We start from the raw sequence: 19,215 nt of genomic DNA, 5'->3' as shown, positions 1-19,215 counted from the left end.
CATATGGACTTTCATTTACCTGAAAGGAACTACTGTAGCAGAGGAGTTGCAGAGATTTGTTATTCTCACATTAATTAAAACTAACAAGCAATAAATGAATGAATGCTTCACTTCCTACCCTCAAATTCAGTGAAACCTGCACTTAGTTTTAAAAGAGGTCAAGCACACAGAATAGCAAATAATGCATGCAGCTTTGGAACAGGCACCTATTAGAATAAAAAGATAACAAACACAAACTGACAGTAGTTGATATGGCTTGCATTTTGTGATGTTGTTAATCTGAATTGCTGTTTTAAGTGCTTTGTAAACAGCTTTGATATGGCATATGCTGTGAAAGATGCTATATATATAAATAAGAAAGATTGATTCATTGAAGGGATTTCCATTTAATACTTCTCACACCGTGTGAGAGGTGTAAATGAAATCCCATTAGTGGCTTCAGCATTCTCTTGATTGCGCTACCACGTATTGATTTTTTAAGATACTTTCTGACATGTTTGAAGTTATTGCAAGGAAACATTCATTGTTAAGAAGTGTTGCAACACTAAAAAAAATACCATCAGCCAAAACAAACCAGATACAACATTTTAGATGTTGTGCACCATGATGAGAATCTCAGCAGAGAATATGAAATGAACAGTGTGACAGATAGGGGGCAGTATCGTTCCCTTGAACCCTTGTCCAAGATTCCAGACACCAGGTAAAAGTCCAAATGTTGACTTTATTTCTACAGCACAGTGCACAAAGCACCCTCTCTTCCACAATACTCATAAACAAACCGATACAATACTCAATAATAAACTCTCCACCACTCCCAGACACATTGCTCTCCTACCACCCGGCTCAGCTCGCCATCTGGGAGCTCCCACAATCCTTTTATAGTCCCTGACCCGGAAGTGTTCCAACCCCCAGTCCATGTGATCTTCTATCACTTCCGGGTCAGATCAAAAGTCCTTTTCTTCACCCTGGAAGTACGTCATTTCTGCCGTCGCTCTGCCTATGACGCACTTCCGGGTTATAGGGCACATATGACTCTTTGCTCCTCCCTGCAGCTCCCTCTTGCGGCCCCTGGGGTATCCAGCGGGGCTGTGGATGAAAACTCCATTGTCCATAATTCCCTGCTGGTCTTTGGGGCACCTCCATACTGTAGGGAGGGCTCCATCTGGCAGCCTGGGGTTATTGGCCGGGGTGAGAAGCCAGCCATAGACCACAACAGTTAATTGAAAAGGAATTTACTGAATGTTGGTAGTAGTAATTTTTGTTTTTTAGGATAAAGGATTTCCATAAAATACTGTAGAATTATCTACTCATCTATTAATTTCTTAACAAAATATTCAGTTCAAGGTTGAGGGGTAGTAGGAACAGACATGGGAGAGGATTCTCACACACACACTCACTCACTCACTCCTCCTGAGGCTGATTTAGAGCTCTAAATTAACCAACCATGCCAACATGTCTTTGGGATGTGGAAGAAAAACCAGAACACTTAGAGAAAAGTATATTACAGACACTGGAAATAGAGGAAAAACCTTCACACAGGCAGTGCCCAGTTTGTGCAGCTATTAAACTGCAGTACTAAATATTATGCCACCTGGCCACCCCTCTTCCAATTTGTATTAAGGATTAATCACAAAAAAAACAGTTATTTGGATTTCCTTAAAAGTATAATCCTACAATATTTATAGAGAAGGCCATGCAGTGTAAACCTAATAGTTAAATGGCATGAGCAACTGTGACAGGTCAAAGGAACTTTTTCATTAAAAAACAAAGCCTCTTGTGGGGTCCCAAGGTGCCATATGGTGCAAGATAACCCTTGTAAACAATAACTAAATTGAGGGTATTCATTAAAAAGTGTAGCATGTTCGCAAGTCATGATCGTAAACAATTAATTCTCTGCTGCAGATGTTTGTTTTGTTACAACTGAAAATTTCAAACAAAATAAAAAAGAAATTAAATTAATAGATTTGAGAACAGCTTGGTGGAACAGTAGTTTCTAACAGCTCCAGGAGACTAATACCATATAGAATCACTGTCTAAATCTGCTTATTCCTTATTTGTCTGCATGCGTTTTCTCTATTTTCCTCCCAAACACCAAAGAGATGCATTTTTGGTTCACTGGTGGCTTGGTATAAGCATTTTTGTGAAATGAACTGATGCCAAGTCCAGGGTTGGCTCCGGTATTGCATTTGATCATACTGAGTAAGGCTCCATCTACACATACAGTAGTACCTTTCTGCAACGGCACCCTGGGACCCTGACAGGGCTGCACTTCCAGACTCCAACTCCAATGTACAGTGGATATAAAAAGTCTACACACCCCTGCCAAAATCTCAGATTCTGTGACAAATAATTGAAATAAGTCAGAACTTATTCCACCTTTTTTGCAAATTTACAATCTATACAAAGTAGGTGAAAATAAATCAGAAACTGTGGAGTGAAAAAAGAAAAAAAATAATCCTACAAAAACCTGGTTCAATTAGTGTGCATACCCTTTAATAATCAAGGATATGGCTGCATTCAGAAACAACCAATCACAATAAGTCTCATCTCAAACAACAGTTAGCATACACCCAACATCAATTAAAGTGGCTACTGATTGAGCTTAGATAAAGTTTGGCTGTTCCTGTAGGATCATTCTGATATCCTTTTGGTTTCGACATACGCCAAAAGCCATGGTCCGCAAAGAGCTTTTAAAACATGAATGGTGTCTCATCATTGAAAGGTATCATTTAGGAAAAAGGGTACAAAAAAGAATCCAAGCATTAAACATCCCATGGAGCAAGTTGAAGACAGTCATCAATAAGTAGAGAAAATATGGCTCAAAAGTGACTCTACAATGATCAGGATGTCCCTACAAAATTGATGAGAAGACAAAGAAAAAACTGGTCAGGGTAGTCGTATTCTTCATATGTCTGGGTTGTGGGGTAGGGTAGCAAGATGAAAGCCCTTCCTCACAAAGAAAAACATCCAAGCCTGGTTAAACTTTGCAAAAAGTTATCACAGTGTCCCACAATCATGTGGAAGAATGCTTGAACTATTTGACCATAATTTCAAAAGGTAAGTTTAGCACAAAAATAGCACAGCATATCATCAAAAGAACAACACATCCACAGTGAAGCATGGTGGAGGCAGCATCATGCTTTGTGGCTGCTTTACTTCAGTTGGAACTGGGGCTTTATTTAACATGGATTGAATCATGAATAGCTTCAAGTACCAGTCTATTTTGGCACAAAACCTTCAAGCATCTGCTAGGAAGCTGAAAATGAAGAAGAACTTCATCTTCCAGCATTATAACGACCCAAAGCATACATCAAAATCAACAAAACAATGGCTTCAACAAAGGAGGATCAATGTTCTGGAATGGCTCAGCCATGTGCCAAACTGATAGACTCTTATCCAAAAAGTCTGAGTGCTGTAATAAAATCAGAAGGTTCATCAGCTAAGAATTAGTATAGGGAGTGTGCACACTAATGTATGATTTTTTTTCCTTTTTCACAAAACAGTTTCCGATTTGTTTTCATCTTCTTTGTATAGATTCCAATTTTGCAATAAAGGTAAAAATAAGGCTGGTCTCAATATTTCACAAACTGTTAATCTACTGCGGTTTTCACCCACAACCATCTCTAGGTTTCACAGGGCATGGTCAGAAAAAGGAAAAAATATCAAGTAAGCGGCAGTTCTCTGGGTGAAAATGCCATGTTAATGCCAGAGGTCAGAAGAGAATGGCAAGACTGGTTGGAGCTGATAGAAAGACAACAGTAACTCAAATAACCAGTTGTTACAACCAAGGTATGGAAAAGAGTATCTCTGAATGCAAATCATGTCAAACCTTGAAGCAGATGGGCTATGGCAGCAAGACACCACACCGAGTCTCACTCCTGTCACCCAAGAATTGGCAACTGAGGCTACAGTTTGCATGGGTATATCAAATAGACAATAGAAGATTGGAAAAACATTGCCTTGTCTGATGAGTCTCGATTTCTGCTGCAACTTTTGGATGGTAGGTTCAGAATTTGGCACCAACAACATGAAAGCATGGCTCCATCTTGCCTTGCATCAACAGTTCAGGATGCTGCTGGTGGTGTAATGGTGTGGGAGATATTTTCTTGGCACAATTTGGGTCCCTTAGCATGAACTGAGCATCATTTCATTGTAACAGCTGACCTTTGCATTGTTGCTGACCTTATGACTACAGTGTACCCACCTTCTGATGGCTACTTCCAGAAAGATAACACACCATATCACAAAGCTCAAATCTCAAACAGGTTTCTTGAACAGAGGTCACAGTCACCAGATCTCAATCCAATAGAGCACCTTTGAGATGTGGTGGAATGGGAGATTTGCATCATGGATGTGCAACCAACAAATCTACAGATACTGTGTGATGCTATTATGTCATTATGGACCAAAATCTATGAGGAATATTTCGAGCACCTTGTTGAATCCATGTCATGAAGAACTGTGGCCGTTCTTAAGGCAAAAGAGGTCCAACCCGGTACTAGTAAGCTGCACCTAATAAAGTGGCCAGTGAGAGTATATATTAGTTAAAAGTTAGGATAAATTTCTTCTGTCTAGAATCATAGCTTGACTCATTAAATTTGTGTGCTCTGTATGAGACAACAACCTGTCAGGAATCCAGCCCACTAAATTTAGACTATGCCCTGATTCCTGTATGCTACTGTAATAAATAAGTCCATGAATGGCATGTTTTACTACTATCACTATAATAGCATATGGGCTAAGTGCCAGATAGAAACTAAACAAACTTGATCTACATAGGATTTCACAAAAAAGACACTTTTTGTGGATCACTGGGATGGAGAACAACACTTCCTGAGTAATATGCTTAGGGCAGATCAGACAAAGGCAGTTTACCTGGCCTCAATAAAAGACACCATGTAAACCAAGCAAGAGCAGTTCTTTCATAATTTTTGAATAAGACACCTTAATGAAGATTATGAAAAGCAGTTCCTAGGATGTTATGGTGGAGGGCACAGAGATTTCTTTTAGCACCATTCAGATCAGTGCATGGGTTGAATTTGATGGGACAGACTGCTCTTGACAGACTGGTAATGACAGACTTTTACACAATCTGTCTGATGAATGACTTTAAATTTAATTTATGTTATCAATGGACATAGACAATATTTCTAACGATGGCCTATAAAAGATACCCATTGTGGTATGACATCCTACCATCTTGGTAACTGAGGTCAAACTAGACAACCATGTAACATGTTTATCCAAGTCAGGACTGTGTGGGCTGAATTCTGTTCTATCAGCAGTAAGCACAATACCTACAGTCAGTTATCCTCTGTTATTGTGATATGATGAAAAAACTGGAGAATCCAGAGAAAAATCTACAACGATGCAGGTAGAAAGTGCAAGCACTATGGAGTTCTGCTGTAGTAGTACCATACAAACTAGATGAAGGGGTCCTTCCAGCTACTCTACGGGGTGGTGTAGTTGATGCAGATTGTAATCAGTTAAGGAGGTAGTACAGCCAGGTTACCACTTTCTTTTGTTAACTTCTATAAACAATATATACATTTTGTAGATATTAACTATTTACTTTAGAAAAGCATGGTTTAGGTATGTGTCTTTGCCCTATAATATATTGACACACTTTCCAGGGTTAATTCCCACCTTGTATCCAAGAATACCTGGATATGCTCTTCTTATCTGCTACCCTGAACTGGGCAAGAGGGAGAAGTCTATCAATGGATTGATGGTCACAAAACAAATTAAAAAACGGTACCCTTTATTGTTTGTTTTCTGAACAAATACAAGAATATTTTCTCATAATAACTCTGACTTCAAAAATATCATATTTAGTATTTTAGTATATGTGCTTAGGATATAGCATTAAATAAAGAAAAGTGTTTATTTACTCTACATAATTTATTTAGACAGAAACAATTTACCAGCATAAACATGAGGTCAAAAATCTTATCACACAAAATTAAAAAATAGCTTAACAGCAGAAAAAAAAAATACACAAATTTATATTTAAAAACAATTGTTCTATACAAAGGTACTGTACAGAGCATGCAAAGGATTGAGCAGGATAATATTTTTTTTTTTGATTATATGATGTGAGCTTTGATGTTTCAAGAACTTTTAATGTGGGAGTTTTAAAAAGCACATTTTTAACAGACAAGGTGTACAACATAGGTAGCGTAGCACAAAGAACAATAAATCTATACTAATAAAAGGCAAAGCCCTCACTGACTCACTCACTCACCCACTGGCTGACACACTAACTCACTGACTCATCACTAATTCTCCAACTTCCCGTGTAGGTAGAAGGCTGAAATTTGGCAGGCTCATTCCTTACAGCTTACTTACAAAAGTTGGGCAGGTTTCATTTCGAAATTCTACGCGTAATGGTCATAACTGGAACCTATTTTTCTCCATATACTGTAATGGACGTTAGCTCGATGGCCGTGGGGGGAGGAGCTGCATTTGACATCATCACGCCCCCCACGTAATCACGTGAACTGACTGTGACTGCAGTACATAGAAAAGAAAGAAGAGCTCCCAACAATAAAACAGCGGAGAACCCGTGGATTAAATAAAAAGGCTGCTTAGTTGGCGAAGCAAGGAAAAACGATGGCCTTATATGGCGTTTTTTTATAAAACAGTGGAGAAGCTGTGTAAACGCTGCTTCACAAAAAAACAGCGGAGCACCTTATATGGGCAGCCAGTCAGCCAAAGAAGGGAATCAATAAATAACTATAATCGTAATAAAGGAACAAAAAAATAGTGGAGAACCCACGAATTAAATAAAGGAAATGGGTACTTGAACAGTAAACTAAGTCTAAAATAGCTACACAATAACTATAACAATCGTAATAAACGAACAATAAAACAGTACAGAACCGCGAAGAAAAGAGAATAAAACAGTGGAGAAGCTATGTAAAGGCTGCCTCACAAAAAAACAGCGGAGCGCCTTATATGGGCAGGCAGTCAGCCAAAGAAGGGAATCAATAAATAACTATAATCGTAATAAAGGAACAAAAAAATGGCAGAGAGCCCATGGATTAAATAAAGGAAATGGGTATCTGAACAGTAAACTAAGTCTAAAATAGCTACACAATAACTATAACAATCGTAATAAATGAACAATAACACAGTAGAGAACCGTAAAGCAAGGAGAAAGGACGGACTTCAACCAATAAGATTTTGAGTTGGTGTCAGTAGGGCCCTTTAGCAGGCGTACGGCAACGTCACCATATTCAGACCCATTGATTGGATAGAAGCTGATATAAGGAAGTCTACGACGCCATTGAACGCACCATAAACGCTCTGAGCGAAAGACCGTCGCGTGCACTATGGACAAGTCCATAGCAGGATTCTGGACAATATTATTTGCCAGATGCAGACCAGATTTCAAGACCATGAAAACCTTATGTTTGTCAAGCTCCTCGAGCCCCAAAACTTTCGGGAATACAAGAAAAAATTTCACGCATGCAGCCTTCTACACTTTAACACAACAGCCACGGAGCGCTTTTGGATCTGTCTCGGCTAAAACAGAACTGACTGTAATGTATGCTATGAATGATTTTGCAGGAAATCTCCCACTGATCTCCTTGACTTCCTTCATCAGAAAAATCTGAATGAGAGCATGGGGCGGCTGTTCACATTGGTATATTTGGCGGTGAGCATTCCCGTGTACACTGCTTCTGTCGAGTTGACATTTTTAGCCCTAAATCGAATTCAAACTTATGCCAGGAATACCATAGGGCAGGTTCGCCTTTCACCATTAGCTTCGATGGGGATAGAAAGTGAGGTTTTGATGGAACTGAAGCGCTCCAATAATCCATCTGACAGAGTAATTGAACTGTTTTTGAGGAAAGAGAGGATGATGGATTTTGTTTCCAAATAATCTGAATTTTTGGTATATATATATATATATATATATACAGTATATATACAGTATATATACACCCTGATCTACATACTGTCAAATAAACGAAACACACGCTGTGGTGCAACACGAGAGGCTTCACCTCTAGCGCTGACGTCCGAGGTTCGATTCCCGAGACGGGGTGCAGTGAGTGTGTATGCCTGATGAGCCCAGAATTAGGGCGAAACACGTGCCGCGTATTATTTGCATTATTTGACAGTAAAACTATTTCAGTATATTCAATATATATAAATCAGCGCTTCCAGATTCATTTTACCATCGCACCCCCTTGGTTTGAGAAGAAGTAAGAAAAAATATGAGGTTAACGCAGAAAAAAAGATCACCAATTGAAGCTTTATGAATATTGGATACTTTATTCGCCATCAATAATTATTTTGGTAAAGCCATACTCAGTGTGATCCTCCTTCCATGTTCTAATTTTTTCGCGACTAGCCATGATTACATGAACGGTAAAAAAGTAAGAGCGAAGTGAGGGTGACATATCCAGTCAGGCAGACGACAGCTCAATAGCTCGAATTTGGATATAAGTAGGTTCTATTTAGTCTCCAGAAATATCTTTGGTAGGAATGTAAGTTGAATTTACTCTTTAAATTTCTATGGTTAAGAAAAATTTATGCAATGCTGACTAAATTTACCTTTCATTCCTACCAAACATATTTCTGTCGACTAAATAAAAATTACTTATATTTAAAATTGAAATAGAACTTGAACAGATACGATACTTCATAATACCCACGCAGCACTACAGTAAGTGCACATAAGAGCAAGAGTCATCCGTTTTTTTTTTGATAATATTAATATTGAAAATAAGCATCATGAACGTTACATAAATTAGGAGTTACAAGCTACAATTTCACCCACTTTCCATAAGCAAATACACTACAGCACATTAACTGCTGATTCTAAATCGCTTTAGAATTGGACTTTTGTCCTGTCTAGTGTTGGTTCCTGCCCAGTTTTGTTAAGATAGGCTTTAGCTACTGTACCTGCTGCCAGGTCCTTTCATTCTGATTGTCTTTTTAAGGATAAATTTGTAGGCACATTTTTAAAAAGAATACAAACTAATGTCTAAAATCAACATGAACCCAGAATTTCCTTATTGTCATGAAAAACTCAAGCTACCTGTAATCTCAACCTGTAATCTCATAAACTGAAAAAGAAATAAGCTCCCAGGGGACTATAAAACAGCTAAATATAAAAGACCAAGCCAAAAGAAAAACATACTTCTCCAGAACTAAAAATTAAAATTCAAGTAATCCAATTGTCTGAAGTGGATCAGCCAGGCATGGTAGCCAAATATAAAGATTTTGCATTTTTGTTTTGTTTTTATGTTTTTCCTTTGTGCAGACAGTTGATACTCTTTTCTCATGCTACATGAGCATTAGAAGATTTCTTGTCTAATTATTTGCCAAATCAATCATAACTCCTTTAATAAATCACATTCAGTTGGACTTTGCAAAGTAATTCTTAAAAATTAAATCATCCACGAAACCCTTGATGCAATCCCAAAGGAATTTTCAAGTAAATCTCTGCATATTTGACAGTGTATTACATATTCTAAACTCCTTAATAGAATAGTATTTTCTAAATGCTCAAAGATCAAGTTAAGAACAAGAATCTTAACTGCTTAGCTTAAAAAAAGACGAAATTCCAATTCATCTTTTTAAACAAAATTATAGAAAAAGTTTTCTTTAAACAATTATATGATTATTTCAACGGAAATTTTACTCTTGAAGTCCCACTTGGGGTTTCACTGAAATTGCTTTATTTTCAACAGTATATGTCTTTAAATAAAACAGAGATAGAATTTGGGAGCATGCACTGATACAGTGTGTTGCCGAACTTACTGCTGATACAAATAATGTGTTTTGACTTACTCTTCTAGATGTGATTGCTGCATTAGACACCACAGGTCATAACACTCATTAAAGCCATGGGTTGGCATCTGCACCATTGCCTTAATTTGGTTTCAGTCACATAAAAATGTGAGAAAATTCTTTGTACGTTTTGACAGCTGTCAGTCAGAAATGCTTGATAGGGAGAATGATGAGCCACAAGGATCGATCTGTGGCCCTTGTCAAAAATGTTTATATTGGGTAAAATTATAAGGTGAATTTCCATAGCTATTTAGAAGACTTACATTTTATACAGTATGCACCAGACACTCTTAAATCAATGAGTGAATGACTATCATCACATAGTGGGTACGCAATAATTTTCTTAAACCTAACAAGGAAAAACAGACATTCTGCTAATTTCCACAGTGAAAAACATGCACCTGATAAGAAAACTCATTTATCTAGCTTCATAGGCAAAGCCAGAAGGAAAGAGTTTACTTTATGTGTTACCATTGACTTTACACTAAATTTCAGTGCCACATTGCCTAGGTTACACAGATGGCATTTTTTCCATTTAGTTGGAGCTGTTATGTCATTACTGGACCATTGGACACCAACATGGATATTTTCTTTTAAATTGACTCGATTGCTGGGTAACATTTTTTTTAATAACTTTCATTAATAAACTGGTACAATGGTTGAATTTTGTGGCCATTTGGCATTGCAAAAATATCTGCAACTAATGAACAAATGACTAGTAAACATGTAAAGGAGAAAAGCCTGCATTTTGAAATAGCCAGTTTTATAGTTTTATAGACTGTACAACTCACAAACCACACATTTGTACAAACAAAACATGTTTGCTCTGAGCTTAGGAAGGCGTAATATATAAACAAAATGTATTATTACTATTATTACTAATCAGCTAGACATTAATGAATGATTCCACAACATAAATAATGCGTTTCTGAATAGCTAAAATTATTTCATTAACCATTTCTTAAATCATTTGTTAATTTTTAAAAGCACAACATATATCAACTATAAATTTCTGGCATTTTGTAAATAGCATTATGTAATGTTTGTTCATGATTTGTTACAGAACGTTATTATAAATATAATGCATTTTTAACAGCACTGACAAAGTAGGCATAAATAGGCTACAGCTTGTTAAAAATAGAACAGCAAGGGTCCTAAAATGCTCTTTATTACATAAAAGGCTCCTAAAAATGTTGTGTATTCAGATATTTTAGAATAATTCTCAAATCATGCTTTCTGATCTTCAATGTAATTGAGAGGGCTACATTTTTGTTTTTATAAACAAAATATGCGTAAAATGTTACCAACTGAAATACGTCACATAATCACTTTAGAAGATTTCCAAAAAAAAGAAAATGAAAGCATTTATTCGGTTTGGCTTTGTCATAGCTATCATTAGATTTTCTTAAAAAAAGGTAAAACTAATGCATAGTGCCAGTAGTTTATTTTATGGTTTGCTTGGTACAGTTAGGTTGGCTGTTCCTATTATTCATGCTGCAACCATTCATTGTGTTACAAGATTTAAGATGGTTACCATCATTACTAGTTTATAACCAATACTTCTTTCTTGGGATACAATTATTGTGGTATGCACCACTGCACCATCTTCTAAAAACTTAACAGAATGTGTCATTACCTTGAAGGACAACACTTTTCTAGCGACTTGATGTTATAACAGATTTTTTATTTCATAAAACAGTGATTTAGATGATGTAAATTTAGAATTTTTGAAGACATTGGATCAGAGGATTATATTTTCCAGTATTTGGCTTTTTGCAGTTTTTGTTTTCTTCTTCTTTATTGCCATCTACACATGACTATTAATAATAAACTAGTAACTACTGCATCATCGCTTGTAGGATAATTAGCTATTAATAATAGGTATAATAATTAGGTATTAGCTTCAGAGATTTTTAAGTAAAGCTTTATTTATCTTTTATCTTGTTATTATTCTTATCATCAGCTTTATTGCTGTTTTCAGTAGCATTTAACTAATATCTTTATATGTACATTTTAAGGTAATTGGTATTGTAATATTTCTCTCCTAAAACATTTTGAATTGCAATCAATGTATGAAATAGGATACATAAATAAATGTGTTATTGTTAATTAATGACAAGAAATGTAACTTCACAATGCTGGTTAGCAATCTGATGAGGGGTTTGCAATATTAAACAAAAGTATTACAAATGCAGCGTGCGTAGTCATTACAAATGACATCTCTGCTTAAAGCAAACCGAGATCTTCAAAAGAATTTTTTATTACACCATGGATTGCAAGGTCAATAGATGGCACTCTTTCCTCATTTGTAAAAAATGTGGAGACAAAAATACATTTATAAATCATGATTTTTTTTTTTTTATCCAATTAACGCTACACAATTAAATCCAGCAGGATTTTTTCATCAAGGAGCTAATTTTTTTAAACTGGGAAAATTAGGCCAAAGCTGTAAAAATAAGCATAAAGCTTAATGTAATAGAGCTTTAAGAAAAATTGAGAGAACCATTTATTTATTAATTTTAAAGCATTAATAACATGATTATAAGTCTCTTCAAAAGATGTTTAGGCTATTTAACAAATTATGGCTGTTTCTGTTACAAGCTATATAAAATGGTACATTTTAATGTTTTCCAAAACAAAAATATTCAAAAGTTCAACTTTACACTTATTATATGTAGCCCAAATAATAAATAAACACATTAAATAATATACCTATTTTTATAATCTGTTGTTTTCATTTCAGGATGGTGCAGTAAGTTCAAGCAGAAGTCAGTGCTAAATGCTGTACATCACACACCCTCACTGGAACAAATTAGCGTCATCTATGAATGTGTCTTTAGACTGTGGGAGGAAATTGGAGCCCCAGGGGTAAAAGCACATAAACAAAGGGAAAACATGCAAAAACGCCAGCAGACAGCATTACACTAAAGATGGAGATAACAGAGCTTACCAGGAAACCATCAAGTTACTCCCCGTTAGCAACTAAAAAGCACATTTCTTCTACTTCAAATAAGTGACACCTTCTCTGTAAAATGTATTAACCATTTACAAGCTAAGGCACAAGTCATTGGTAAGCAGCTGCTGTGAAAGCTGTTTAGCCTTGAGCATTGGCTATTATTGGCTAAAGGCAGTGCATGTAATTGTGTTGTCAACAGGCTGCTATGCAAGCTTAGGTAAAGCAAGAGCAGGGCTTATTAATTCATGCTGAAAGATTAGCAATGAAAAATACGTTCTCCCGAGATTTCTTCAATTTGTAAATATCTTAAAATGGTTTAGTAGTCTTTTTTCTTTAAATCTTTTCTTAAAATGGTTTCACTTATATATGTTTCATGACAGTAAGTGAGTGAAGTATTATCTCATACAGTAATGAGAATTTTAAATTACTTATCTGTGTGCATATACAGCATCTTCTTCAACAGATTATTGCATTTGTTTCTCCGTGGTGTGTTTTGAGATGAGCTGGGGACCTTTCAAATGCAAGACAATAATAAGCACTGAAGGGGATGCCAGCTCATTACAAGCCACACTTACATACATAGAATGCCAACTACAAACACATTTTTGGGTCATGGAAGGAAACCAGAACTGCCAAAGTAAACCCAGAAGAACATAAGTATAATATGCACAGTTCAAGCTGCAGCTATCTGTTTGCTCATTGTGGCTTTGCTACAGGGAAATATTTAATTGTGACTCAAGGAAAAGCTGGACCACAAAGGAGAAGCCTTACTGTTCTTGTGTTCTCCTTCAAGTATAGAAGCATCATAAGATGGCGAAACATACTCAAAGCTTAATACTAACAATATAAAAGAAGTGCCTGCACATTCTACAGCTCTAAGTAATATCACTGGGACACAAACCAATCAAAGGCAGAAAGACAAAGAAGAAGAACCAGCCAGAATGGAACAACGATAAGCTGGAGCTTGCAGATTGACAAACTTCACTGGATTTACTACAAATCAATGGGAGTTCCCTAAAAGAATTGCAGGGTCAGTGAAAAGCCTTTTCATGTGTTATTCCACAGTCCAATGACTGCCTAAAAATCTGCGGGTGAACTAGATATGTGTACAATGGTGTGAATGTGCATTTGCATGGATATATACAGACAAACCTGTGGTGGCCTGGCGCCCTGCCCAGGATTTGTTTCCTGCCTTGGACCCTGTGTTGGCTAGGATTGGCTCCAGCAGACCCCCGTGACCCTGTAGTTAGGATATAGTGATTTGGATAATGGATGGATAGATATACAGACAAACATGCATACAAGTATACTGCTATTTTCTAATATATATTTATCAGTTTCTTCATTTTCTGAAATTGCTGTTCTAGTGCAAATTAGCAGATTGTTCACACTTGCCCCACAAAATTTAGCACAGTGTGAGCAGTGACTCCCAGTAGGCTGCCAGTTCCATCGCAGTCTATTTTCAATCACACAACCTAAATCACTTTTTTTAATATGGAAGGTGGCTGGGGTCTACAGAAAACACCTTCAGGTTTACAAGAAGAATGTTCAGACTACATTAATAGTGACCTGCACCTAAACTCAAACTCGGATCTCTTAGGTTCTACAATAAGAGCTAATAACTGTCCCAATGTATTTTCCTATACTTTATATTTCCAAAAATCCTATTTAGTAATGTAGCTGTTAACAAAAACATTGTTTACAAAGAGAAAATGTGGAGAACACAAAAGTATGCAATGACAAATGTGTACTACAAGTGTACAACCATAACAGTTTCTCTATTACATATGCACAAGGCTGTGGAGCTGGAATCAGAGTCATAAAGTTGACTACTCTGACTCTAGCGCTTGAGTCTGAAGTGCTTTAATAAGCATGAGTAGAGCTCCTACTGTGACATCTGTATATCTAGCTAATACACTTATAAAAACCATGATGATACTCCACCTGAAAATGTAATTTGGCTTAAACTTAATTCCTTAACAAAAATACTGACACCTCAACCAAACCAAGCTACAACAGTTTCCCATGAGAGGCCATATGATTTAGCCCAGAGGTGGGCAATGTCGGTCCTGAAGAGCCACAGTAGCTGCAGGTTTTTGTTCCAACCCAGTTTCTTAATAAGAAGTCAATTACTGCTGATGAAGCACTTACTGCTCAAGCAATATTTTGATGCTTCATTTTAGTGGTCTCACTTGCTAGGGTTCCCCACCGTTAATTGCTTATTTCAATCTTAAACATCTGCATTTACTGATTTAATGGCTCCTTATTAACAATAAGATGTAAATGACAAAGCAGCCAGCAGTTCACCATCTAGCTTGTTTCGATTTACACCTCTGTGTGTTCACCATACACTGTTGAATTTAATAAAACAATCAATAGAAAATGTGACAGACTGAAAATGATCCATTTTAGGCTTAAAATCATTTTGATGATATTCATGGAAAGGAAAAACTCTACGATATAAGAACCTTACATTGAGCAGACTAACAAGCCATAAAATTAAATAAGGTCTGAGATTGGAAAGGATTTGTTTCTAATTAAGCAATTGGGTTGGAATGAAAACCAGTAGCCACTGTGGCTCTCCAGGACTGACATTGTCCACCCCTAATTTAGCCTATGCAGCACAAGCTAGATATGAAGATAAATGGAGTGAGAGTGAGAGTCAGTGTATGTTGTAAACACATTACATCCCATAGACCCTATGATCATAGCTTGTTTTCTAATGAATTTGGAGTAATCCTTCTATATAAACAAATACTCGAACCAATTTAGAATTTGTTGATAGAGCATTTTTGATTTTAATGAGAATGTCAGGGACACATTTGCTTAGAGTTTACAAAGGACTGTTTGCTCTGTTTCTGTATACTGTTTAAATAAAATGTATTATTATTATTATTATTATTATTATTATTATTATTATTATTTGGGAAAAAAAATTGCAAGGTTGCTTAAGAATGCTGATTGAAAAAATGGCAAGGAGTGTAGTTTTTTGATACATGGAGAAATACTGGCTATTTACAATTTGATTGATGTTAAACCATTACAAAATTAGGATTCACAGGATAGACATGAACGTGTTTTGGTTAATTGAAAATGTTTGTTTCTCTTCAGACAGCAGGCTCCACTTTTGTTTATTTAGGGTTGATATTTAAAACTGGGCCCATCTTTAAAACATCAAAGATATGTCACAGCGTTCCCCATATAGCAACATGTACAGTGCAGTATATATTATGCAGTTTCTTGGAATTAACTGAGAATTAAAAAATAATACTTAGGCATGCATTTACACACGTTATTCATACATAGATATCATCTCTGCTGTATGGTGCGACTCTGTCAGCATAGTATTGGATGGGCTGCACAAAGCCTTCATCAGCTACAAAATCATAGGGACGAACATCTTCGCACACAACTTCAACACAATTTGATATGTTCTTTTTTTTTCTTTTTCTTTGATTAATGCTAGCAGGGAGTACATTTTGCTTTTCTCTGAAGTACAATTTGGTTTGGCCAGGGAGCAACACAACTCAGTTAGCTCAGCTCCTTTACTTCTGAATTTAAAGTGAGCTAATGCTTGCTCGAAAGGTTAGCCTTTTCTATCTTGCACTTTTTAACTGGGTGATACTAGCCAGTTTTTACACATTTGCTTCTCCATATTATTTGACTATCTGGTGCTCAGAAATAACATGATTAGATTTGTAATATGTTAACAAGAAATGTTTTCTAGTTTAATGGTTTCTGTTCACATTCAATGCAATTTGCTTTTTTAGTGGAGGTATTTTGCGCATTATAAGTAATTTTCCATCTTGTATTTCTCAATGCTGACAGTAGTGAGAAGTCAAGCAAAATGACACCTTTTGTTGGCTAACTAAAAAGATTACAATATGCAAGCTCTCAAGGCAACTCAGGCCCCTACTTCAGCTGACAGCAAATTCTTCTACACATAAGAGTGAAATGGTTTTGTGCCCACAACTTTTACGGGGTCCCAGACTCAATGCACACCTCTAACAGATATCTTTATTTGTTAACTCTCTCATTTTCTGTGTACTATGTTAGATGAGGGTGTGCATTGTGATTTACAGAATGATTCATTAAAAATTACAAGCAATTAGAATAACAATGTATCCCATAAAAAATACAGTTAGAAACTTCACATATACTAAAGACATTCAAATTTCCTGGAGACAAACCCTTTTTCCAACAATTCCACAACTCTGCATACTGTATATAGTGTACATAAATATATAATTTCAGTTATTCTGTATAATCCTCTTGTAAGTGATTTTGCCTCTGAAAAGTTTTTATTTTTATTTTTATAGAAATCATATAAATGAATTTGAGACAAAATGTCAAAAAACTGCCAGAATAAACAATGCAAAGAGAAACACAGTATACAAATAGCCATAAAATAGAATACGTGATAAATAAAAGGGTAACTGCTCTGTGCAACTTACAGTGCCACTTTATCTGCAATTCCACCCAAAAATTCTTAAAGCAGCATCATCTATTTGTCAGCATTACACGAGGCAGACAGTTATTAACCTACATATATCTTAATTTGGAAGCAGCATAAGCAAGTTTGCAAAACCTCTTCAAAAGAGCAGACATGTTTTCAAAAGGCACAAAACCAAAAGCTAATAATATTTTCACATAAAAAGGTGCCTTTTTAAAGCAATCTTTTAATTAAATTCATGTACTCTGCACATTTGTCACTCCATGCTTTTATCAGTTCACTTTTCTCCCATGTGCTTATCTCAATGGGCCAAAAATGTTGAAAACTGCTCTCACTGCTCTGTTCAGAATTTCATTTAGATATATTACATACTTTATGAAACCAATTGTTAAAGACAGTCTTCTTCTTCTTTCGGCTGCTCCCATTAGGGGTTGCCACAGCAGATTGTCTTCTTCCATATCTTTCTGTCCTCTGCATCTTGTTCTGTTACACCCATCACCTGCATGTCCTCTCTCACCACATCCATAAACCTTCTCTTAGGCCTTCCTCTTTTCCTCTTCCCTATCAGCTCTATCCTTAGCATCCTTCTACCAATATACTCAGCATCTCTCCTCTGCACATTTCCAAACCAACGCAATCTCGCCTCTCTGACTTTGTCTCCCAAACGTCCAACCTGAGCTGACCCTCTAATGTACTTGTTTCTAATCCTATCCATCCTCGTTACGCCCAGTGCAAATCTTAACATCTTTAACTCTACTACCTCCAGCTCTGTCTTCTGTTTTTTGGTCAGCGCCACGTCTCCAACCAATATAACATAGCTGGTCTCACTACCACCCTGTAGACCTTCCCTTTCACTCTTGCTGATACCTGTCTGTCACAAATTACTCCTGACATTAGTCTCCATACATTCCACCCTGCCTGCACTCTCTTTTTCTCCTCTTTTCTAGAATCCCAGTTACTCTGTACTGTTGATCCCAAGTATTTAATCTCATCCACCTTCGCCAATTCTACTCCTTGCATCCTCACCATTCCACTGACCTCACTCTCATTTACACACATGTATTCTGTCTTGTTCCTACTGACCTTCATTCCTTTGCTCTCTAGAGCATATCTCCACCTCTCCAGGGTCTCCTCAACCTGCTCCCTACTATTGCTACAGATCACACTGTCATCAGCAAACATCATAGCCCCAGGGAATTCCTGTCTAATCCAATCTGTCTACCTGTCCATCACCATTGCAAATAAAAAAGGGCTCAGAGCCCTGATGTAATCCCACCTCCACGTTGAATGCATCCATCACTCCTACCGCAGACCTCATCACTGTCACACTTCCCTTGTACGTATCAAGAAAATTGTCCAAAATAATTCAATTCATCCATTCATCCATCCATCCATCCTCTTCCGCTTATCCAAGATCGAGTCACGGGGGCAGCAGCTTGAGCAGAGATGCCCAGACTTCCCTCTACCTGGCCACTTCTACTAGCTTTTCTGGGGGAATCCCGAGGCGATCCCAGGCCAGCCGAGAGACATAGCCCCTCCAGCGTGTCCTGGGTCTTCCCCTGGCCTCCTCCCGGTTAGACGTGCCCGGAACACCTCACAGAGAGGCGTCCAGGAGGCATCCTGATCAGATAAATAATTCAAAATAAACATAATTTAAAATATTTCATTTTAATTTATTTTTAGTGAAAATTTAAGTAGCAAATTGATGAAGACTGGCACACTTTATATAATAAAGCAAAAATATGGAAAGAAAGCTTGTTCTGAACATTACACATACCATTATTCCAGTAAGAAGGCAAACTCCTTTACCACAGTATGTATGTGGAACCATGTCTCCATATCCGATTGAAAGAAATGTGATGGAAATTAGCCACATTGCCCCTAGAAAGTTGCTTGTGACATCTTGGTTGTCATGGTACCTGAAAACCAAAATAAAGAGATTACAAACTGTGTAAGGGTCTGTTAAATGTGCTGATTTCAGTAAGAGGTCTACATTGAA

The 19,215-nt window shown here is 36.8% G+C and overlaps 1 protein-coding gene across 5 annotated transcripts in view; it reads right to left on the bottom strand.

The window, feature by feature from the left end:
• Positions 1-19,215, bottom strand: part of kcnn2 (potassium calcium-activated channel subfamily N member 2) — a 553,897-nt gene that overhangs the window by 67,446 nt on the left and 467,236 nt on the right. For all 5 annotated transcript variants that reach the window (XM_039758938.1, XM_039758937.1, XM_039758939.1 and 2 more), the window contains one exon: positions 18,994-19,135. In XM_039758938.1, coding sequence (XP_039614872.1) covers positions 18,994-19,135 — 142 coding nt within the window. The remainder of the gene's footprint in view (positions 1-18,993; positions 19,136-19,215) is intronic.

The sequence above is a fragment of the Polypterus senegalus genome, chromosome 7 (assembly GCF_016835505.1).
Source record: "Polypterus senegalus isolate Bchr_013 chromosome 7, ASM1683550v1, whole genome shotgun sequence".
NCBI lineage: Eukaryota > Metazoa > Chordata > Cladistia > Polypteriformes > Polypteridae > Polypterus > Polypterus senegalus.
This window is presented reverse-complemented; position numbering and strand designations above follow the sequence as displayed.